Raw genomic sequence first — 19534 nt, 5'->3', positions numbered from 1 at the left:
CAGATGCATCCACACTGACTCTAACAGGTTTTAATCTGCACTTCTCTGACTATCTGAGAAGCTAGATGGCATCATCATCATCATCATCATCATCACCAGCTACTTTCTCCTATGAATATAGGAGAAATATCTACGTACGCCTTCGCCCATTCTCCTCTTCACATTCAGCAGTCTGGACTCTTAGTGGCACAGGCTAGCCTCCTAGTGCTCAGTTGTTCCCACGCTAGCCCCCTGGCCATTCAGATGCCAGTCTGCAGCTGCAGAAAGCCACCAGGCAGTACTTCCTGTACACCCTGGGGCCATCATTTCTTATATCATTTGTGTTGTCACCATCTGACCACAGCCTGAGGCTTCTCTGTCTCTTTGAGGTACCTTTTGATTTTACAAAGAAACGCTATGAAGTTTAATGTATCGCAACTTGTTCATCTTTTCTTGGCGGCCGTTATACCAACAGCATCTCCAGCAACTGAAGAAAGCCTCCCTACCTTGAGATGGTGACCCTCCCCTCTAAGATCTTCTGCCTCTCGCCCTGGGGCCTAACTCACCTGAAGCTAACTTTGATGTCTCATTTTATATATTTTACATAGGTACTGGGAGCTATGCTAAGACCCTTGCGACATGCTATCTCTCCTAAACCAAGTCTGTGTGTGTGTGTGTGTGTGTGTGTGTGTGTGACACACATCTGGACTGGCCTTTCTGTCCCACTAGCCACCTGTCTTTGCAAAGTAACCTATTCTCAGGGAAGATGGCCTTAGAATAACTCTCTTTTTAGATTTCTTCATTTTAATTGAATAATTAAATCATTTACATAATAATTCTTAATAACTAGCCAGACAACTCCTCCCATCATGCTTTGGATCTCTTGACCTTTTGTACTTACAACATACATTTTAGAACTAGGTCATAAAGTTCTATTAAAAATATCCAAAATAATGAATGTGTCAAATCTACAAATTAGTGTGCAAAGAATCCAAAAATTTATAATGTGTCCTTGCCTAGGGAAATATATCAGGCCACTCCATGACCACAGAAATAGACTAAGTCCTATCTGGGAGTGAGGTCTGTCTCAAGCCAAAGCTGTAAATTATAATCTATGCCTTTGGATTTCGCATTCTAAAAACAGACATGCTATTTAGCCCTTAATAAAATATGAAACATTTACCTTTTTTTTTTTTTGAGACAGGGTTTCTCTGTATAGCCCTGGCTGTCCTGGAACTCACTCTGTAGACCAGGCTGGCCTCGAGCTCAGAGATCAGCCTGTCTCTGCCTCCCAAGTGCTGGGATTAAAGGCCTGCGCCACCACTGCCCGGCACATTTACCAATTTTTAAAACCCAAAATCAGTTCTTGCTTATTAACTTATTATTATCTGTTCTTTGCTTGCACTGTTGGGGACCCAAGCAAGACCTAGCCCATGCTGGGCAAGTGCTTTACCGCTACACTGCACCCCAGTGCCAAGTTCTACCAGACAGTGTGTGTCCAGACAGCAGCGGAAGGCCGCGACCGCCCGCCTGGCCACCCGCCCGCCTGCCCGCCCGCCGTACCTTGGATGAGGGGGATGTACCGAGCCAGCAGCTTGGCCCTCTTCTTCTCATAGCCTTTCTGAGTGATGTCACCTGCAACGACAGAGGGGAGAGAAGTTCATCACTTGTAACGTTCCAAAAACATCTGTGTATACGTAGGAGGGTATGCATGTGTGTGTGTGTGTGCGTGTGTGTGTGTGTGTGTGTGTGTGTGTGTGTGTGTGTGAGAGAGAGAGAGAGAGAGAGAGAGAGAGAGAGAGAGAGAGGGTGAGTATGCTGCACACATATATACATGGAGGTCAGAGGTCAATCTTAGGGGCTTGTAACCATTCACCTTGTTTTATGAGAGGGGTCTGCCTCTGAGCCTGGAGCTAGCCCAGGCTAGGTGGGCTGACTGGCCAGCAGGCCCCAGGGGTCCCGGGGAACAGTTTCTTCCCTGCCTCCCCAGCACTGGATTTTAAGCATGTATCACACCTGTCTTTTTAACGTGGGATCTCGGGATCCAACTCGGTGATCCCGAGATCATGCTTGTAAAACAATTAAACTACCTTGCTAGCCAGTTTCAAGATTTTTAATGGAAAAAAATGAGAATTTGGGGGTGGAAAAATGGCTCAGTGTGTAAAAGGTTTCGTGAGCAACACCGAGAGCCTGAATTTGGATTCCCGGAACCCGCAGAGCTGAATGTGACAGACCTTACATACATGTCACTGAGTGAGAGAAGCCTGGCGCAAAGGCTGTATACTATCTATACATTATGCTATACAATGACACTCTAGAGGAGACAAAACCACAGAAACAAAATAGGCAATGGTTGCCAGCAGCTAGGGAGCAGACTGTCAGAGGGGACAAGGAGTCCGGGATGGTGTAAGACTTGCATGACTCAAATCTAGCAGGAATTACACAACTGTATTCACCTGTCGGGAGTTTTCAGAACGCCACACTGGGAAACAGCAGCTTACTGTATGTAAGTAATACTTTAAAAAAAAAAGGTAATCAATGTCTCCTAGAAACTTGTCAAAATAGAGACTATGAGGCTAGATGGCTCAGCAGTTAATGAGTTCTGCCTGCTCTTCCAGAGGACCTGAGTTTGGTCCCCAGAAACCACGTGACAAGCTCAGCCCTGATTGCAAGTCCTGCTCCGGGGATCCAACACCATCTTCTGGCCTCCACGGGCACACACGTGTAGTACACACACACACAGACAGATACACATGAATTTTTATTGAATCTTACAAAAGGCTCTAAGGTAACCCCTCAGATCAGCAGAATCCACATTTACATTTATAAGACCCTTAGATGATACGTGTGCAGGTTGAAGAAACAACAGTAGAAGGGACCCAGAAGCCCAGCTCCCACAACCACAGTGGCCTAGACGAGGAAAAGGCCTGCAGTCCCCGTATATAAACCAAGCTAAATCCACTTGTCAGTGAAGTAGGAAACGCTCTTCTCATTTCCTGCTTGGTCGTGGGCCCTGGGTCCTGCCTGGTTGCCACACAAAACTGGGAGTGCTGTCAGTGGATCCTCAACGTTCTCATGAGGCCCGTACACTGCGCATGTGCACTGCAGCAGTTTTATTACTTGCCTTTAGTAAAAATGCGGACTGATACAGCTTCACTACCACCTTTTTTTTTCTTTTTTTGCATTTTTGGTGTTTTCTAAGTTCTCCTCCTTCGTCCTGTACTTTCTTTCAAACAAAAAAAGTAGAAGGCTGCAGAGTATCAGAAAATACTGCTATCAAGCGTGCAGCCAAGTATTTCCTTGAGAAGCAGCCATCCTGACTAGGGTTTGTAGGTGTGGAAACAGATCCTCTGGAGTGTCTGACATTTAGATTAAGCCTCACAAACGTCCTGGGTGCACATGAATCCGTAGCCAGGGACAGGTCTGTGGGACAGACAAGCAGTTGCCAGAGTATGAGCCGGGCCACCACAGAGCCCTGCCCACTAGCCTGCCCTTTGTCTAAGCCTGCTGGGTAACAGACCGTGGAGACTGGCAGTCCTATCCTTACCCATGTCTCCGTCCTCACGGGGCTCTGCCCTCACAAGCAACTGTTCTGTAGCACTTAGTATATCCACAATAGAGTATCTCCTGCCATTTGTATATGTATGTTTGTGTATGTGTTTATATGTATGTGTATATATGAGTATGTGTGTATGTGTACATGTGTGTATGTGTACATGTGTGTATATGGGTGTGTATATGTATGTGTGTGAATGTATGTGTACATGTGTGTATGTGTGTATGTGTATGTCTGTGTGTATGTGTGTATATGTATGTGTATGTGTGTATGTACATATGTATATGTGTGTATGTGTATCTTTGTGTGTATGTGTGTATATGAGCATGTATGTGTGTATGTGTTTATGTGTATATATGTATATATGAGTGTGAATGTATGTGTATATATGTGTATATGTATGTGTATGTGTGTATGTGTATATGTATATATGTGTGTCTGTATATGTATGTGTGTATGTGTATCTTTGTGTGCATGTGTATATATGAGCACGTATGTGTGTATATGTGTGTATGTGTATATGTGTGTCTGTGATATATGTGTGTGTGCTGCTTTGTGTCTATATGTTTTCATTTGACCTGAATTTGCGTTATCCCTCATATAAATCTATTTCTCCTTTTGCTGTCAGGTTTTTTTCTCACTAAATGCTCCATTTTTAACACCAATCCATCCTCAACAATGAGCATGCCCGATCCGCTGCTCTACCGCAGGATACCTGGAGAGGCGCCATCCTCAACTCACTGGGCCTGAGCAACCAGGATGATGTGGAAGGGCACTCTCAGCGCACTGGATGCTCAGACCTCAGCCCCATCACTCTCCCCACTGCAGCACGCACAGGGACATGAGGACGCCTCTCATTAGGTTCAAGATGACACTGCATGAGTGTGCTTATCAACACTGCCACTTGAGCCCAGGGCCAAAGCATCAGTATTTCTAAAACAGCATATATTAATACTAGGTTTACCCTAGAATATATTCAAATGTGACTAATTTAAATCAAAAATTTTAAATACTGAGGCAGGGTTTCACTACACAGCCCTGGAACTCTCTGAGAAGATCAGGCCTTGAGCCATGTGCCCCTGCCTCTGCATGGCTACACCGCCATGCCCAGCTGTGGTCCTGTCTTAAGTTTACAATGGTGAAGGCACCAAAGGACACTGAGATACTAAACATGTCAGGTGCCTGCTTGATGTCAGCATAAGATAAAAGCAAGCTCATTTTATCAACTGCGACATAGCCAGCCACAGATGGATGTTCCCATGTTACGGTGGGTATACATCCCATGAAGTTACATGAATCCTGACTCTAAACTGCATTTAATACAGAGACTTCCAGCACCATACCTTAGCCTGGGCTTTAAGCTCAGTAGCTTTCAACAGGATATTGTAAATGAACGTTACAAATGGCTGATCGCTGGCACGGGAAAAGATCAAACTCCAAAATTTGTGGTCTGCTTGCTGCTAAATATGTATGACTTTTAAACCAATCAAAAGCTCACTGATGCTGAGTGAAACCACTCTGTCAGTGGTCATGTGTATTCTGTGTTCACAGGTAACCAGCTGCCGTTATTTGCATGAGCCCGACATGATAGATATAGATCCCATGCACACCCCACATAGGACACAGCTACCCGGGGCAGGTAGGATCCCATAATGCAACCCTGGCACAGAGCTGGTACGACAGGGAAGAGGGGACTCAAATGCAAGCTTTCTAAAGCCAAGATCGATTCTTTCATGGAGAACAATAAAACTCAAACAAAGAGACGAACAACAGAGCCTTGTTCCCAATGGGAGGCAGAGAGAGCTGTTTATGCCTGAACATCCAGGCATCTGTGTGCTCTGGAGAGAGCCCTGGCTACTCCTGGGCAGACATCTCTGCTGGTTGCAGGGCAGGCGGCTGCTCTTCCAGACTTCCTGGGAGGTACAACATGAAGCCGCAGCTGATCACCGATTGCTGCTGCTGCTACAGAAACAGTCTTGGGAGTCCAGAGCCCATGAAGGCATTCACTCACCAAATGATGTCTAAAAACTTATTGTCAAAAGCACCGGATTACTCCACAAAGGTAGCAAGTAAATGCTGTGGGTGACAGCTAATAAGTGTCTATTATAGCCTGTCGCACATCTTCACTACAGACTGCTGGCTATGCGACACATCCTGATGCATGACACGATGCATGAACTCCCACCAAGTAAAAGAGCAAGTCAACAACAAGAGAGAATGATCTTGCTGGGCGGTGGTGGTTCACACCTGTAATCCCAGCACTTGGGAGGCAGAGGCAGGTGGATTTCTGAGTTCGAGGCCAGCCCGGTCTACAGAGTGAGTTCCAGGACAGCCAGCCAGGGCTATACAGAGAAACCCTGTCTTGAAAAAAAAAAAAAAAACACAGAGAGAGAGAGAGAGAGAGAGAGAGAGAGAGAGAGAGAGAGAGAATGATCTTGCTCTGATAAAATAAAAGGTACGTACACACACACCCCCACACACACACACACTTACATCAATGTGAGTTATCTGTATGTTCAGAATATATTGCAGAGAGGAACAAGACACTATAATCCTGCTTCTTTGGCTTCAGGTAAGGTGTCAGACAGATTCTATTTTCATTTCATACACTTCTGAACATATCCTTTAGCATAATAACCACATGTCCTTTGGTATGTGGGAATGTGTGGAAGATCATCTGGCAAGGCTTTGGTTACAGATGTTAGTGCATAAAACTAGATGAAATTTTTTGTATCACTTCTGGAACTTCTTATGAACCTAAGATTGTTTCGAAATAAAAAGTTTAACAATACTTGCTGGAAACTATAGAATTAGCATTATTTTTTTTAATTTTTACTTCAATTTTACGTGCATGAATGTATGTGTGTGTGTGTATGTATGTGTGTGTGTTTGTGTGTGTGCTTGATAGACCTGCCAGCAATACCTTATCATCTAGACTTATTTTCCAGAAGATACTTAAATTATAAATGCAATCTCCTTAATAGCTATGGGACTAGTCACATTACCTGCTTCATTTCACTGAGTCCGAGTGGTTATTGATTATCAGAAATTGATTCTTTTTCCCTGAGCTATTGAACATACGTAGCATACTCAGACTCTCATCCTCTTAGCACTTGCTGGGCCCACAGCAACTCTTCCGTTCCTGATATTGGTAATTGGTATCTTGGGTATAACTATAGAAGATTACTCAGCAATAAAAAGAATGGGTTACAGACAACCAAAAAATATACATGTATATGTGCATGTAATCCACATATATATGGATATATACACACACATATATGTATGTCTGTATATATATATGATATTAAAACAAATGAAAGAACCCATTTTCAAAAAGTGTACCTTTGTGACACTTAAGAAATGTGATAAGGAAGAGAAAACACCCACAGTTGCAGGTGTTTTGGGTTGTGGGACGGGATCATAAAAGGGCGGCCTCATGGCTGTTTCCAAAGACAAGGTTCTAAATATAAAGACATAAAACACACAGACACCACCTTGCTGCACAGCGTAAGTTCTTTATAGTCAACACTAAAAAGTGAATATCAGATATTCTTCTGAAGGGTTTGCAGGTCTAACTCATTCATTTTTAATTCAAAACAGACTTCCTACGTGTTAAGCTTAATAATTATCTTCTTTTATCTCCAAGATTTTAAAGACGTAGGAAGATGTATTCACTAAACTGCATATTCACGCAGGAGAGTTCCACTTACGGTAACAGCAGATGTGTGGGGCCCTCAAGGACCACAGCCTCGCTGAAACACCTGGGAAGACTGGATTCTTTTTTTTTTCTTTCTTTCTTATTTTCTATATTCTTTGTTTACATTCCAAATGATTTCCCCTTTCCCAGTTCCTCCCTCCCCATAAGCCCCCTTCCCTCCGCCCATTCCCCAACCAACCCCCTCCCACTTCTCTATCTTAGTAATCCCCTACATTGCTGCATCAAGCCTTTCCAGGACCAGGGCCCTCTCCTTCCTTCTTCTTGGAAATCATTTGGAAGACTGGATTCTTAAAAGTTTGGTTTTTTTTTTTTATTTATTTATTTTTTCTGAAGACATTATAAAACTAGAAAAGACGTGAAGAACCAGAGGTTAGTTTTCTGCTGTAAGAGTCTGCCAAAGAGAAAGTAAAAAGCAGGTCACTGGGCTAAGCGGACCTGTAACAGATATACTAGAGCACAGGCACTCTGCGCTCACAGAGGAAAGGAGCCCTGGAAAGCAGACAGGCCACCCCCTGAGTGACAGCTGTACCTCAGACACGAGTGGAGCACGGAGGGTCCAAGCCCGAAAAATAGTTCAGTGGGTTAACAGTGTGTGCCACCAAACCTGGTGACTTTTGAGTTTCATCCCTGGAAACCACACGGTGGAAGACGCAAACAGACTTCTACAAAGTTGTCCCCTGACCTCCATATGCATCTCATGGCACAGATGCACACACACACACACACACACAGCAAGAGAGAGACAGAGAGACAGAGAGACAGAGAGACAGACAGAAATAAGTGGGGTTTTTTTTTTTGGAAAAAAAAATAAGGGTACTTTCGGGGGTCTGGTGCCAGCTTTAATTCACATTACCATGAGCAGACAATGAGATCTTGGCTGGCATGTGCCCTACCTGAATGCCAAGGCAAAAGTAAACCCACTAAGGAGAGAATAGGACATCGACTACAAGCAAAATTCACACCAGAGATACAAGGTCTAGCATTTGCTTAGAAGTGATTACACATACAGGACAGTGTGAAACTATAGCTAAAAACCATGAAATTTAAATATAACCATGATCCGCATATTTTGTGAATTAATTAAAAAGCAAGAGGGTAAATTTATATAGCTAAAACCAAGAATTGAAAGATATCATTTTAAGTCCAAGAATAGTTTTAATAACTGATGTATGTGAAACTATAAATCAAAAACATCATGAAGATAAATTAAAGATGGCCAAGGAAACATACAGATATGTATCAAAACTGCAAAGATGGACAGTGCCTTTAACATTAGCTATTTGAGTGCTCGCTTCGGCAGCACATATACTAAAATTGGAATGATACAGAGAAGATTAGCATGGCCCCTGCACAAGGATGACACGCAAATTCGTGAAGCGTTCCATATTTTGTCCTCCATCAGAGAAAGAAACACACACACACACACACAAAACATTAGCTATTTGAGAAGTTGTCATAAGGCGGTCACAAGATCAGCACCTGCCTTAGCTATGTCGAGAGTTCAAGGCTAACCACTGAGTGGACTGTGGGAAAAAACGTTGTGGGAAACTCAGCAGACCACCTTCTCTTTGTTTTGGAATACACTTGGGAAGCTAGATGCTATAGCGTGTACCTGTAAGACCAGCTACATTGCGGGATGAATGGTGGAATCACTGCAGCGACACAGAGCTATGGCTCACTGAGGATATAGCACAGGAGAGGGGGCCAGGCAGCGGGCGCAGGGTGACTCCACCCCCTCACGCTGGTTCCGTGAGGACACTCCATCTGGCAAAGGCTGCTCACTCCAGCAGATGAGCACCCTGCCCTCGAATCTCCTCTCAAACTTCTGAGACCTACACGCATGTTCACCCCTCTTGACAGAACTAAAGTTTGACCTTTAGGATAAAGAGAACCTAAGGGACAACAGAAGCCCTCAGAGTGCACAGCCTGATCCACACTCCTCTGCCAGGGCTGACAGGCTGGCCTGCACAGATGACAGTCTTCTCCCTCAAGGGAGAAGCCCCTGAAACAGCACAGTCCTCTCCCCCTGCCAGCAGGGCCTGGGGTGAGACACCGAGGCTATCTGCGGGCCTGGCCAACACCATCAGAAGAGTATGTCAACTCTCTTCCAAGTCTAAGCACTGCTGTGTGGGAAAGATAACACAGGTGCTTGCTCCTAAAGGCAAGGGGAAAGAAGAGGGTGTGTCCCGTCACCCAGGAAGACTCAGCCAGCTGAGGTAGCCAGCCAGATCCTCAGTTCTTCTGGTCACTCCAGTAGCAAGCTTCGTACCTAGCAGGGTACAAACACCTTCAAAATTACCAACCAAGAGCGACGTTGCGTGAGGACGGCAATTTCCTAACCTTACTGACATGTCACACGCAAAGGGCATTCAGCTAACACATTGGATAGGGTGACAGACGTGCCCTCAAAACAGCAAAGCCATCCAGTTATCTTGGTCACCCATATTGATTGAACCCCTACTCTCGGCCTCTGGCCTCTTTCTGCTCGGCCAGTCTCATCCCAAGAACAGGGTTTCTACACAAACACATTCAAGAGAATTTAACCCTCCTCCTCTTAAAGTAAATGCCAGTCCTGAAGGGGTTTGAGGGGCTGTGGAAGAGCCTTCGGCCCCTTCTGTCTTCTGCGCTCTGTGAACACGGTTCTCCTACATCATAGGCCCTCACCTGCGTGGACTTCCCATCTGCAGAGTCCTAAATGAAACTTTCCCAGTTTAAATGCCACTCCTCCTTAAATGTGTTTCCTGTTCAACCTCAAGGAAGCCTGGTCCTGAACAGACACATTCACTCTCCCCGTACTGCCCCTCCCCCCCTCCCCGGCTCTCAACACCAGCCGTGACCTAAAACTACCATTCGCCTTTATTAATATTACTATCCCTCCCAGTCAGGAGCATCCATGCCAGGGCCGATCCTTCAGCACACACTTGGTGGCAACAAGGAACAGAACGCCCATCTGGGGCTCCAACCTTGCCGTAGAGCTCAGACTGGCATGTTATAATTCCCAGGACTTCCCCGGGGCTCTGTTCAGGCAGGTTCTTTCTTGAGAATCTCAATGTCTTTGCATGCCTCTCCCGTCAAATCCCGCCGTCTGCGACTCTCTCCGCCTCGTGATTACACACCAGCACTGCAAAGCCCAAAGCCTTCATTTCTCGCCCTCCCACCCTGCGCCCTCATCTCCACCATCAGAAGTCACTGTAGGTCCTTCCGACTCTCCTGCTTCCTCTGCAGCCACTGCTCTGTCTGGGCAGCCTTTCTGGAAACACAGCTTCCTGGCTGGTTATTCTCGTTTTACTTTTGGAAATGAAGCCGGGTGTGGTGGCACACACCTTTAATCCCAGAGGCAGAGGCAGAGGCAGAGGCAGGTCAATCTCTCTGAATTAGAAGGCAGCCTGTTCTACAAAGTGAATTTCAGGCCAGCCATGGACTATACAGTGACACCTGGTCTAAAACAAAAGGTGGTATGTGAAATTACTGGGTGGGCGTCTACTGTTCAACAGTCGTTACTGTTCCAGACATAAGACTTGGTTATAATTTTTTTCCTTTATTCTTGACAACCACACATAAACACAATGAAGTATAATAATTTCTGCTCCCATTCCCCACTCCAACTTTATGTCTTTTTTTAAATAATCCATTAAGCCCAGACACTGTTGCCTTGGTGTGCATTGGTGTGGAGACACCAGCTGGATCATGGGAATCCAACCGCTCACATCTTCAAAAAGAATGATTTTCCTCCCTAGAAACTGGCAACTGGCAATTGGCACCAGCAAGGTAGCAGGGAAGGGCCTGTGGCCTAGAGATCACCCACCCCATGTATGCCAGAATTTTGACTGGCTTACTCTTCTACAGGGCTCGTACATGAGTGCCATGCGTGTACAGCTATGACCAGACATGACAGCGCTGGACTGCCATGTGTGTAAAGTCATGACTAGACATGACAGTGCTGGAATGCCATGAGTGTGTAGCCATGAGCAGAAGACAGCGCTGTAGTGCCATGCGTGTACAGCCATGACCAGACATGACAGTGCTGGAGTGCCATGAGTATACGTCCGTGAGCAGACATGATGGCACTGGAGTACCATGCATGTGCAGCCATGAGCAGACATGACAGCACTGCAGAACACTCCTCCCCGTCTTTCGGTTCCTAAATTCTTTCTGCCTCCTCAAGCCTTATGGGAGAAGCAGGGGAGAGAGGGGGCGAGATACAGACGCCCTGTTCAGGGCTAAGCACCTCAGTCTTCCAGGCTCAAGATTCTGACCAGTTACGCATCTCTCCACTGGCTGCCACTCACTGCAAAAGGAAGGGTCTCTGACCAGTCAAGAGCAATGGATCTATGACTATAAACATAGATAGTTAAGGGGTGCATTAGGAGCATGACGGTTCAGCAAGTAACAATGGTAGGATCTACCCTAGGACCTGTGACCTCATCAGCCATGGGCTTTTGATCAGGATTGTGGAAGCAAGCAAGATACTTCCTCCTGTGGAGAACACTTCAAATCCAATTGTTATCCTATATGAGACTATGACACTCAACCATCCATCTTGACCAGCCAGTTTGTCCTGCCGGGTTCAGCACTGGGTAAGTCCACTGATGTCTTTTTTTCCTCAGCAGTCTACATAGAACCTTCTGGAACTATGAACGCTAGCCAGTGCGGAGAAAGTTTCCTGATCAGTTTGAAACTGGCTTCTCTATGTCCTACAACCAAAATACATGGTGTCGTCAGCAATGTAGTCTTACTGAGCAGTTAGAATGGGTGACCAAGGACAACGACCTATGTCACCTTGCAGACTTCTGGAACATTTATCAGTAACTTGTAGGGAGGTTTCCCATGCCTTACACCAAGATTTTCATGTAATAATCCATGTATCCCAGGAGTAACGCTGTCCACCCACCCACGCAGGGCAACTCTATTCAAACCCTTTTTAAAGCTGTATGTTAAAAGTAGCTTAGCAGTGGGTTTCCAGGGGTGTTCTCATGCGCCCTTAGTTCTGCTCACCCCACCAACTATCCCTCTTCTTCATCCCCCTGCCCTGACCCCCATTTAACTTTTTCACCTCAGTATTCCTTCCCTCCTTCCAATTCATGTGCCCTAGCTCTCCAACTATTTTTGAATTAGGTTGTTAGATAGAATTAGGTGTTGGCTAAGAGCACCTTCCACATGGGCTTCTGTGCACACATTTCCTTCCTGCTCCCTAGATTGCCCCCCACCCCCATCCCCATTTTCCCAGCTCATCCTTGCTTAAGCCTTTCCACTCCCAGAATTCCATCTCTCCACTTTCCTTCCATCCTGGCTTCCGGTTGTGCACCAAGTTAAAGAGAGATCTGAGCCAAGCTCTGCGTAGAGAGAGAAGCCAGGGCCTGTGTCTTTCTGGCCCTCAGCTGACTCTGTATGACTCCCCCCAAGTTTCAGCCGCTTATCTGCAAATTGTGTTGTTTCACCTTTCCTTACAGCTGAGTAACAGTCCATCCTGCAAATTACCACATATTTTTCCTATCCATTTATCTATTACGGACATTAGGTTGGTTCTACTTCCTAACCGTTGTGAATACAGCAACAGTGAACATCATGGATGAGCGGGTATCTCTGTAGGAGGCATAAAACCTACTGGGTGCATGCCCAGGAGCAGTATAGCTGAGTTATATGTTCTCTCTCTCTCTCTCTCTCTCTCTCTCGCTCGCTCACTCGCTCTCTCTCTCCTCTTTGTTAAGAAACCTCTGCCCTGATTTCCACACAAGCACTGACTTTTGCTGTCATTTGTGTTCTTGACGATGACCATCTGACTGTGGTAACAGAATTTTAAGTAGGTTTTTTTTTATTCAAATAACTTGATGATGATGATGATTATTATTATTATTATTTTACTTATTCATTTTATATCCTGCTCACTGCCTCCCTCCAGTCATCCCTTCCCACAACTCCCCCCCCCATCTTCCCCTTCTCCTCTGAGTGAGTGGGTGTCCCTCCCCCAATACATCAAATCTCTATAGGGCTCAGTGCACTCTCTCACACTGAGGCCAATTTTCATTTCCCTAATGGGTAAGAATGTGAACACTTTTAAGTGTTACCTATCCATTTGCATCTCTTCTTTTTGAGAATTTCTGTTCAGTTCCTTGGCCCGTCCTTTTAAACCGGGTTGTTTATATTCTCATGTTTAGCTTTCCAGTTCTTCGTACATTCTAGACACAAGCCCTGTGTGGAGTGATCGGCTAGCTAGCAAAGGTTTTCCCCATTCTGTGGCTGTCTCTTCTGTCACCTCAGGTGCCTTTGCTGTGCTTTCTGCAGCCGTGTGTTGACTGTTGGTCTTTTTCTGTGCGACTGGGGTCTGACTCAGCCATTACCCGTGCCTATACGTGGTTTATTTATTAGGGTTGCATTGTGGTGGTAGAGTGCTTTTGGTAGGTCAATCATTTTCACTGTATTAATTCTTCTGATCTACAAGTGTAGGCTGCCTCCATTTCCTAACGTCTGACCTTTCCTTAGTGTCTCCAGTTTTTCATTGCAGACTCCTCTTTCGCTGGCCAGCCTTCCCCTAGGTCCTTCACCTGTGGTGTGGCTACTGCAGATGGGACTGTCTCAATGATCTCGATCAGTCATTGGTAATCAAGAAGGCTACTGGTTTCTGTATGCTGACTTTGCGCCCTGCCACTTTGATGGGTGTCTTTATGAGCTCTTAAGAGTTTCTTGGTGGCTGTGCAATGGTGGTGCATGCCTTTAATCCCAGCACTTGGGAGGCAGAGGCAGGCAGATTTCTGAGTTCAAGGCCAGCCTGGTCTATAGAGTGAGTTCCAGGACAGCCAGGGCTACACAGAGCAACCCTGTCTGGAAAAAAAAACAAAAAACAAACAAAAAAGAGTTTCTTGGTGGAGTGTTTTGGGGTCTCTTATCTATAGTATCATAGCTTCTGAAAAAGGGAATATGTTAGCATCTTCTTTTCCTTCTTGAATTGTTAGCTGCCTCCCTTATTATATTGTCCTTACTAGACATCAAGCACTATATTGAATAATAAGTGGTGAGAGCAGCCTCCCTTACCTTGTTACAGGAACACTTTGAGTGTGACACTTGAGTAGGTTTGTCGTAAACAAACTTCATTCTACTGAGATGTGAACCCTCCCTCCTAAGACTCTCCGTGACTTTGATCAGGAAGGGTTGATGGATTTTTACAGTTTTCCTCTACAACTAGAGAAGGTGATATCTGTCTCTTAGTCCATTAATGTATCGAATCACACTTATTGATTAATGTACACCAAGCTACCTCTACGGTGCTAGGATGAAGCCAATTTAGTCACGATAAATGGTCTTTCCCATGTGATGCTGAATTACTGAGGATTCTGTGTCTTCATCAGGGAGGTAGGTCCATGAATTTCTTGTTCGTGCGATGGCTTTATGTGGTTTTCAGTGTCAAGGTCATACTGACTTGGTAAGAGTTTGGAAGCTTCCCCTCCTCTTCTACTTGGAGAAGCACTGGAATCAGTTGGTTCTGGTAGAGTTAGTTCTGCAGTGAACCCACCTGGCCTTGGGCTTTTTCAGTGGGGAGGCTGCTTCCCCCTCGCTGCTCATTATACAGCTGCTCATTATAACGTTCATTTACCCCATTCCTCTCAGGACCATGACCAATGACAAGCCCACCTACACAGGATGCCCTTGTTGTCACCCAAGCTGTCCACTGCCACTCTACAGTAACCTCCCATAGTCCCTCCTTCGCTCTACCAACAAAGAGAAGGTTAAGGGGTAGATCAGAACATGCCTTTCTTTAGGACAAAGGCTCAAGTGTATATAATTGTGCGTCAGTGTGTGTGTGTATGGGGGGGGGGGGTTCTACTGCATTTGCTCCACTCTGTTCCTTGGTTTCCCCGTCTTAAATCTTTGTGTGTGAGAGTCTTGCCTGCATATATGTTTACGTACCACATGCGTGCCTGGTGCCCATGGAGGTCAGAAGAAGAGTGTTAGAGTCCCTGAACCTGGAGGTATGGGTAGTTGTGAGCCACCATGTGGGTGCTGGAAACTGGACCAGGGTCCTCTCCAGAGCAACAAGTGCTCCTAACTGCGACTGACACACATCTTTGCTGTTGTTGCTGCTGCTTTTGAAAATAACTTAAGAAAAGTTACGATTTATTTCAACATGTTCAAGTTTCAGGGCTGTTAAGACGGCTCAGCAGGTGAAAGTGCTGATCGACCAAGCTTGATGATCGAGTTCAACCCCTGAAACCTATGGTGGATGAGAGAAAGAGTTCCCAAATGGCGTCCCCTGATCTCTAAACGCAGACCACATTTCATGTATATTCACACCCCACCCCCAACACACACACACACACACACACACGCACAGAGAACCTTCTCTGAGAGCCAACCATTATCAGCATGGTAGATGATAAATACTGTAGTAATGCTTTATGGGGAATGAGACCATGTTTTATGAACAAAGACAGAGAGGTGCTTCTTCTAATCTAGTCACTGCTGAGGGGAGACCTGCAGGATTTTCCAGATTGTCCAGGGAACACCAACTATTCCCTGCTTGGGTGTAGCTGAGGGAGGCACACAGTTTTCTAGACCGTCCAGGTACTATCTCTCAGCACGATTTCCCACGAAGGCAGCTACTTATCTATATTGAGTTCTTCCCATCCCCTCCAATGTGCCCACCAATGACAAACCCAAGTTTTAAGGAAGTCTTCACTTAGACACATGTGGGTATAATGAAACTCACGTTATTCTAAACCAGAAGTTTTTTCTCCGCTTTGAATATGGGAAAAAGAAAGACCCAGGAAAAAAGAGAATCCCAGAGCGGTGTATGCCTGTAAGAAAAGCATTTGAGAGGCAGAGGCAGAGGCAGAGGCAGAGGCAGAGGCAGAGGCAGAGGCAGGCGGATCTCTGTCTGGTCTACAGAGTAAGTTCCAGGACACCCAGAAATACACAGAGAAACTGTCATCTCAAAGAAAAAAAAATGAAAGAAGGAAAGAAAGAAAGAGAGAGAGAAAGATCCCTAAGATCTCTTTTTTACAATCCTTGGTTGAGTAAAATATAAAAATACTAGTAACAAATGTAGAAACTGTTTATGTCTACACACATATATGAGATACAGAAGGGAACTAAGTAAAGAAAAATCTATTCGTTAGGGACACAAAAGAGAGATAAATGATGGACTGGAGAGATGGCTCAGTGGTTAAGAGCACTGACTGCTCTTCCAGAGGTCCTGAGTTCAAATCCCAGCAACCACATGGCTCACAACCATATGTAATGAGGATCCAATGCCCTCTTCTGGTGTGTCTGTAGAGAGCTACTCATATAAATAAAATAAATAAATCTTTAAAAAAATAAACTTCTTTAAAAAGAGAGAGAGACAAATGTTTATGTTTACACCTCTGTGTGGGCTCCAGAGCTAGTTCTCTACATATACAAACTTATGTGCCACTGAATGCAGAAAGGGAGCTGTTTGGGGAGGAAAAAGGAAATAGAAGTTGGGGGACAAAGAGGATAATGGGGTGAATAGAAGCAAAGCATTATGGACATGTATGAAAAGGTCACAATCAAACTATTCTGTATGCCAAAACAAAAACAAAAAACAAAGTTAAAAATACTGAAATGCTAGTCTTAGGACTATGACACATTAGTAACACATTCCTTTCATTTCTAAATAAAACACCTTGACTGTTTCAAACCACTTAGGCGCATTGAGTAAACCTTTACAAGAACCTTGAAACATCAGTAAAAACGTTCATCTCCTTTTTCGGATGGCCAAGCTCAAGTTCAGACACGTTATAAATCAGTGACTTGCCAAGTGACACTTATGAGATACCAGCCTCTATGTGAGTATCCCAAAAGTCTGCCTAAAACACAGCCTGCATCACTAGGCATCTCTGAGCCCAACAGGGAAAGCTACAGGTGAACTAAGATCACAAGTTATAGGGTCCAGGGTTAAGGTGTGAAGTTCTCGGTGAGCAGGGTCAAGGGCAACTCTGCCAAGGTAATCAATCACTTAACCCTATGTGGCAAAATGAAACGTGCCAGTCTAGGAGAGAGCAAGAAACTATGGTTACTAACTCCGGGGTTTCTGGCGCACTCTGCAATCGCCTGCTATTAACTCTGCACTGTCTGCCCCCTTTCTCCGAGTAAGCTGTTTTCAGATCCTCACAATGGCACACAACCTAATAAATATCCTTTACTTACATATACCCCATATATGTCTAAAAGAGTATCAGTATAAGTAGATTTTAATTGACTTAAGAGGTATTTCTTCAGCTGATGTACTCAGGCCCTGTCACAGTTATGAAGTTTCTGCTTTGAGGAAATAATTTAATTAACTATAAACTCCTAGCAGGCATTAAAACCTACAACCCCAAGGAACTGAAATAACAGATATTCTGGAGCTGAAATGAGGAGCAATCTGCAAAAAACACATTTGATATGCAAAAGCCAAACTACAACTATGCGAATTTCCCTGAGGAGCCATATCAAATCCAGTACAATAGACTTTTTTTTTTTTCCAGAATCATTCCCAACTACGCCTCCAAAGAGAGACAAGGATTCTCAAAGCAGAACTGGAGAGATGGCTCGGTGGTTAAGCGCACCGACCGTTCTTCCGGAGGACCTGGGTTCAAGTCCCAGCACCAACCTGAATCTAGTGCCCAATTCTGGCCTCCAGAGACACCAGGAATGCATATGATAATACAAACAGGCAGAGAAAATGCCCATATACTTAAAAGGAAAAAGAGAATTCTCAAAAATTCACTAAACCGACTACAGCACAATCTAAATGGAGGCTGGGGGGGTGGGGCGGGGGTGTGTGTGTGTGGATTCTAACAAGTTCATATTGCATTTACGTCTCAAAAGCAGAGTTAACAGGCATAGATGCTTTTCCTCCAGGGTTGAGGGGTCAGTTTATGGACAACAGGACTCTTTTCCCAGGCATCCAAATTGAGGGTGCCACTAACCATCTCTGAGGTCCTACTACTTCCCTAGTCTGTTTCTAACAACCACTTATTTGACTTTTTAACTTTTTAAAATCCTCATTTAGGGAGAGCTGATGGGTTGGCCCGGCGGGCACTTGCCCTCTAATCTGACAACCTGAGTTCATTCCCAGAACTCACAAGCTGGAAGGAGAGCGCCAGCTCCGTGCAAACTGACCTCTGACCTCCCCACGCAGGCACTGCGACCCTTGCTTGCCCCACCCCCAAGCCCCCAGTGTAAAATACTTGTATCAAAATCCCATAAAGAACTCAACCTCTTCTGAAGTGTGATCGCGTTTTACGTCTGCTAGATTAACGCACTTCAGCCTCGTAATCCATAAGGCGAGTGTTCTTTTGCCTCGTTTCTATAGATGAGGAAACTGAGGCTCACGAGGCAGTCTGAGGTTCCAGGGGTGGGGCTCGGCTTTTGCATCCCGGGCTTCCTGCCGGCCGACAAGCTGCAAGGCAGACTCTGGAAGCCCGGACCGTGGCCTTGACGCTTCTAAAGACCACGGTCGGGCAGCAAGAGTGCGCCTAGGCCCACCTCCCAGCCAGTCCCTCCCGGTGTCCTTCGGAGGCCGGGCACCCGCCAGTCTGCAGAAGCTGGCGGGCTCTCTCCGGCGAGCCGCCCAGGCAGGGATGCCGAGGGGAGGCCGGCAGGGATCGCGTATGAGGTACCCCGCAGGTTCCAGGGGTGACGCTCCCGAAGGTCCCTGGGCGGGGTCTCGGGAGAGGGTCCCCGGCGAGGCGGGGAACCCGCGGCTCTCACCTTCGGACAGCTCCAGCTCCAGCTCCGCCAGGCTCTCGAGCACCTCGGCGGGCAGCGGCGCCGCCTCCAGAGGGCATCCGCGGTCGGCCATGGCCGGTGGCTCAGGCGTTCCCCTAACCGGGGCCTGCAGACCCGCAGCGGCCGCCCGCAGCGGGCAGCGGGCGGGGCGCGGCCGGGGCTGCTTCGCTCGGGCGCGGGCACGAGCGCGGGTGGCTCCGGCTCGGGGAGCGCGCCGGGGACGCGCGTGCGCGGCTGAGGGGCGGGGCAACGCTTGCGCGGGTACGCCGGGCCGGCCCCGCCCAGCAACTTTAAAGGCTGGCTTCCATTGGCCGAGGAGCCCGGAGCTTTAGTCCCCCTTTTGGGGGCGCGAGAGGAGCAGCGGGCCGGGAGCTGGACGGAGGCGCCTCGGGGTGCGTGCGACCCCCACTGCGAGCTGGCTTCAATGTCGCCCAGGTGACCCTCCTCCGGGTTCCCCAGCCTCTTCTTCCTCAGGAGCCGTGCTGACACGCGTTAACTGTGGTTGGGGTTCCTGCTATGGTGTCAGCAAACTCTGACACTTTTCGCCGGCC

General features: G+C 46.3%; 1 protein-coding gene and 1 non-coding gene across 3 annotated transcripts in view; one reads left to right on the top strand and one right to left on the bottom strand.

The window, feature by feature from the left end:
- Nucleotides 1-19174, bottom strand: part of Dip2a (disco interacting protein 2 homolog A) — a 78760-nt gene extending 59586 nt beyond the window's left edge. For both annotated transcript variants that reach the window (XM_052163580.1, XM_052163581.1), the window contains exons 1-2: nucleotides 18966-19174; nucleotides 1543-1614 (exon numbers count right to left, since the gene is read on the bottom strand). In XM_052163580.1, the coding sequence (XP_052019540.1) occupies nucleotides 1543-1614; nucleotides 18966-19056 (163 nt within the window). In that variant the 5' untranslated portion in view covers nucleotides 19057-19174. The remainder of the gene's footprint in view (nucleotides 1-1542; nucleotides 1615-18965) is intronic.
- LOC127670301 (U6 spliceosomal RNA) lies at nucleotides 8541-8647 on the top strand. The gene has a single exon (XR_007974517.1). It is a non-coding gene; the product is annotated as a U6 spliceosomal RNA (small nuclear RNA).
- Nucleotides 19175-19534: the final 360 nt, after the last annotated feature.

The sequence above is a fragment of the Apodemus sylvaticus genome, chromosome 19 (genome assembly GCF_947179515.1).
Source record: "Apodemus sylvaticus chromosome 19, mApoSyl1.1, whole genome shotgun sequence".
Taxonomy (NCBI): Eukaryota; Metazoa; Chordata; class Mammalia; order Rodentia; family Muridae; genus Apodemus; species Apodemus sylvaticus.
The sequence above is the reverse complement of the archived record's forward strand: the minus strand, read 5'-3'. Positions and strand labels throughout refer to the sequence as shown.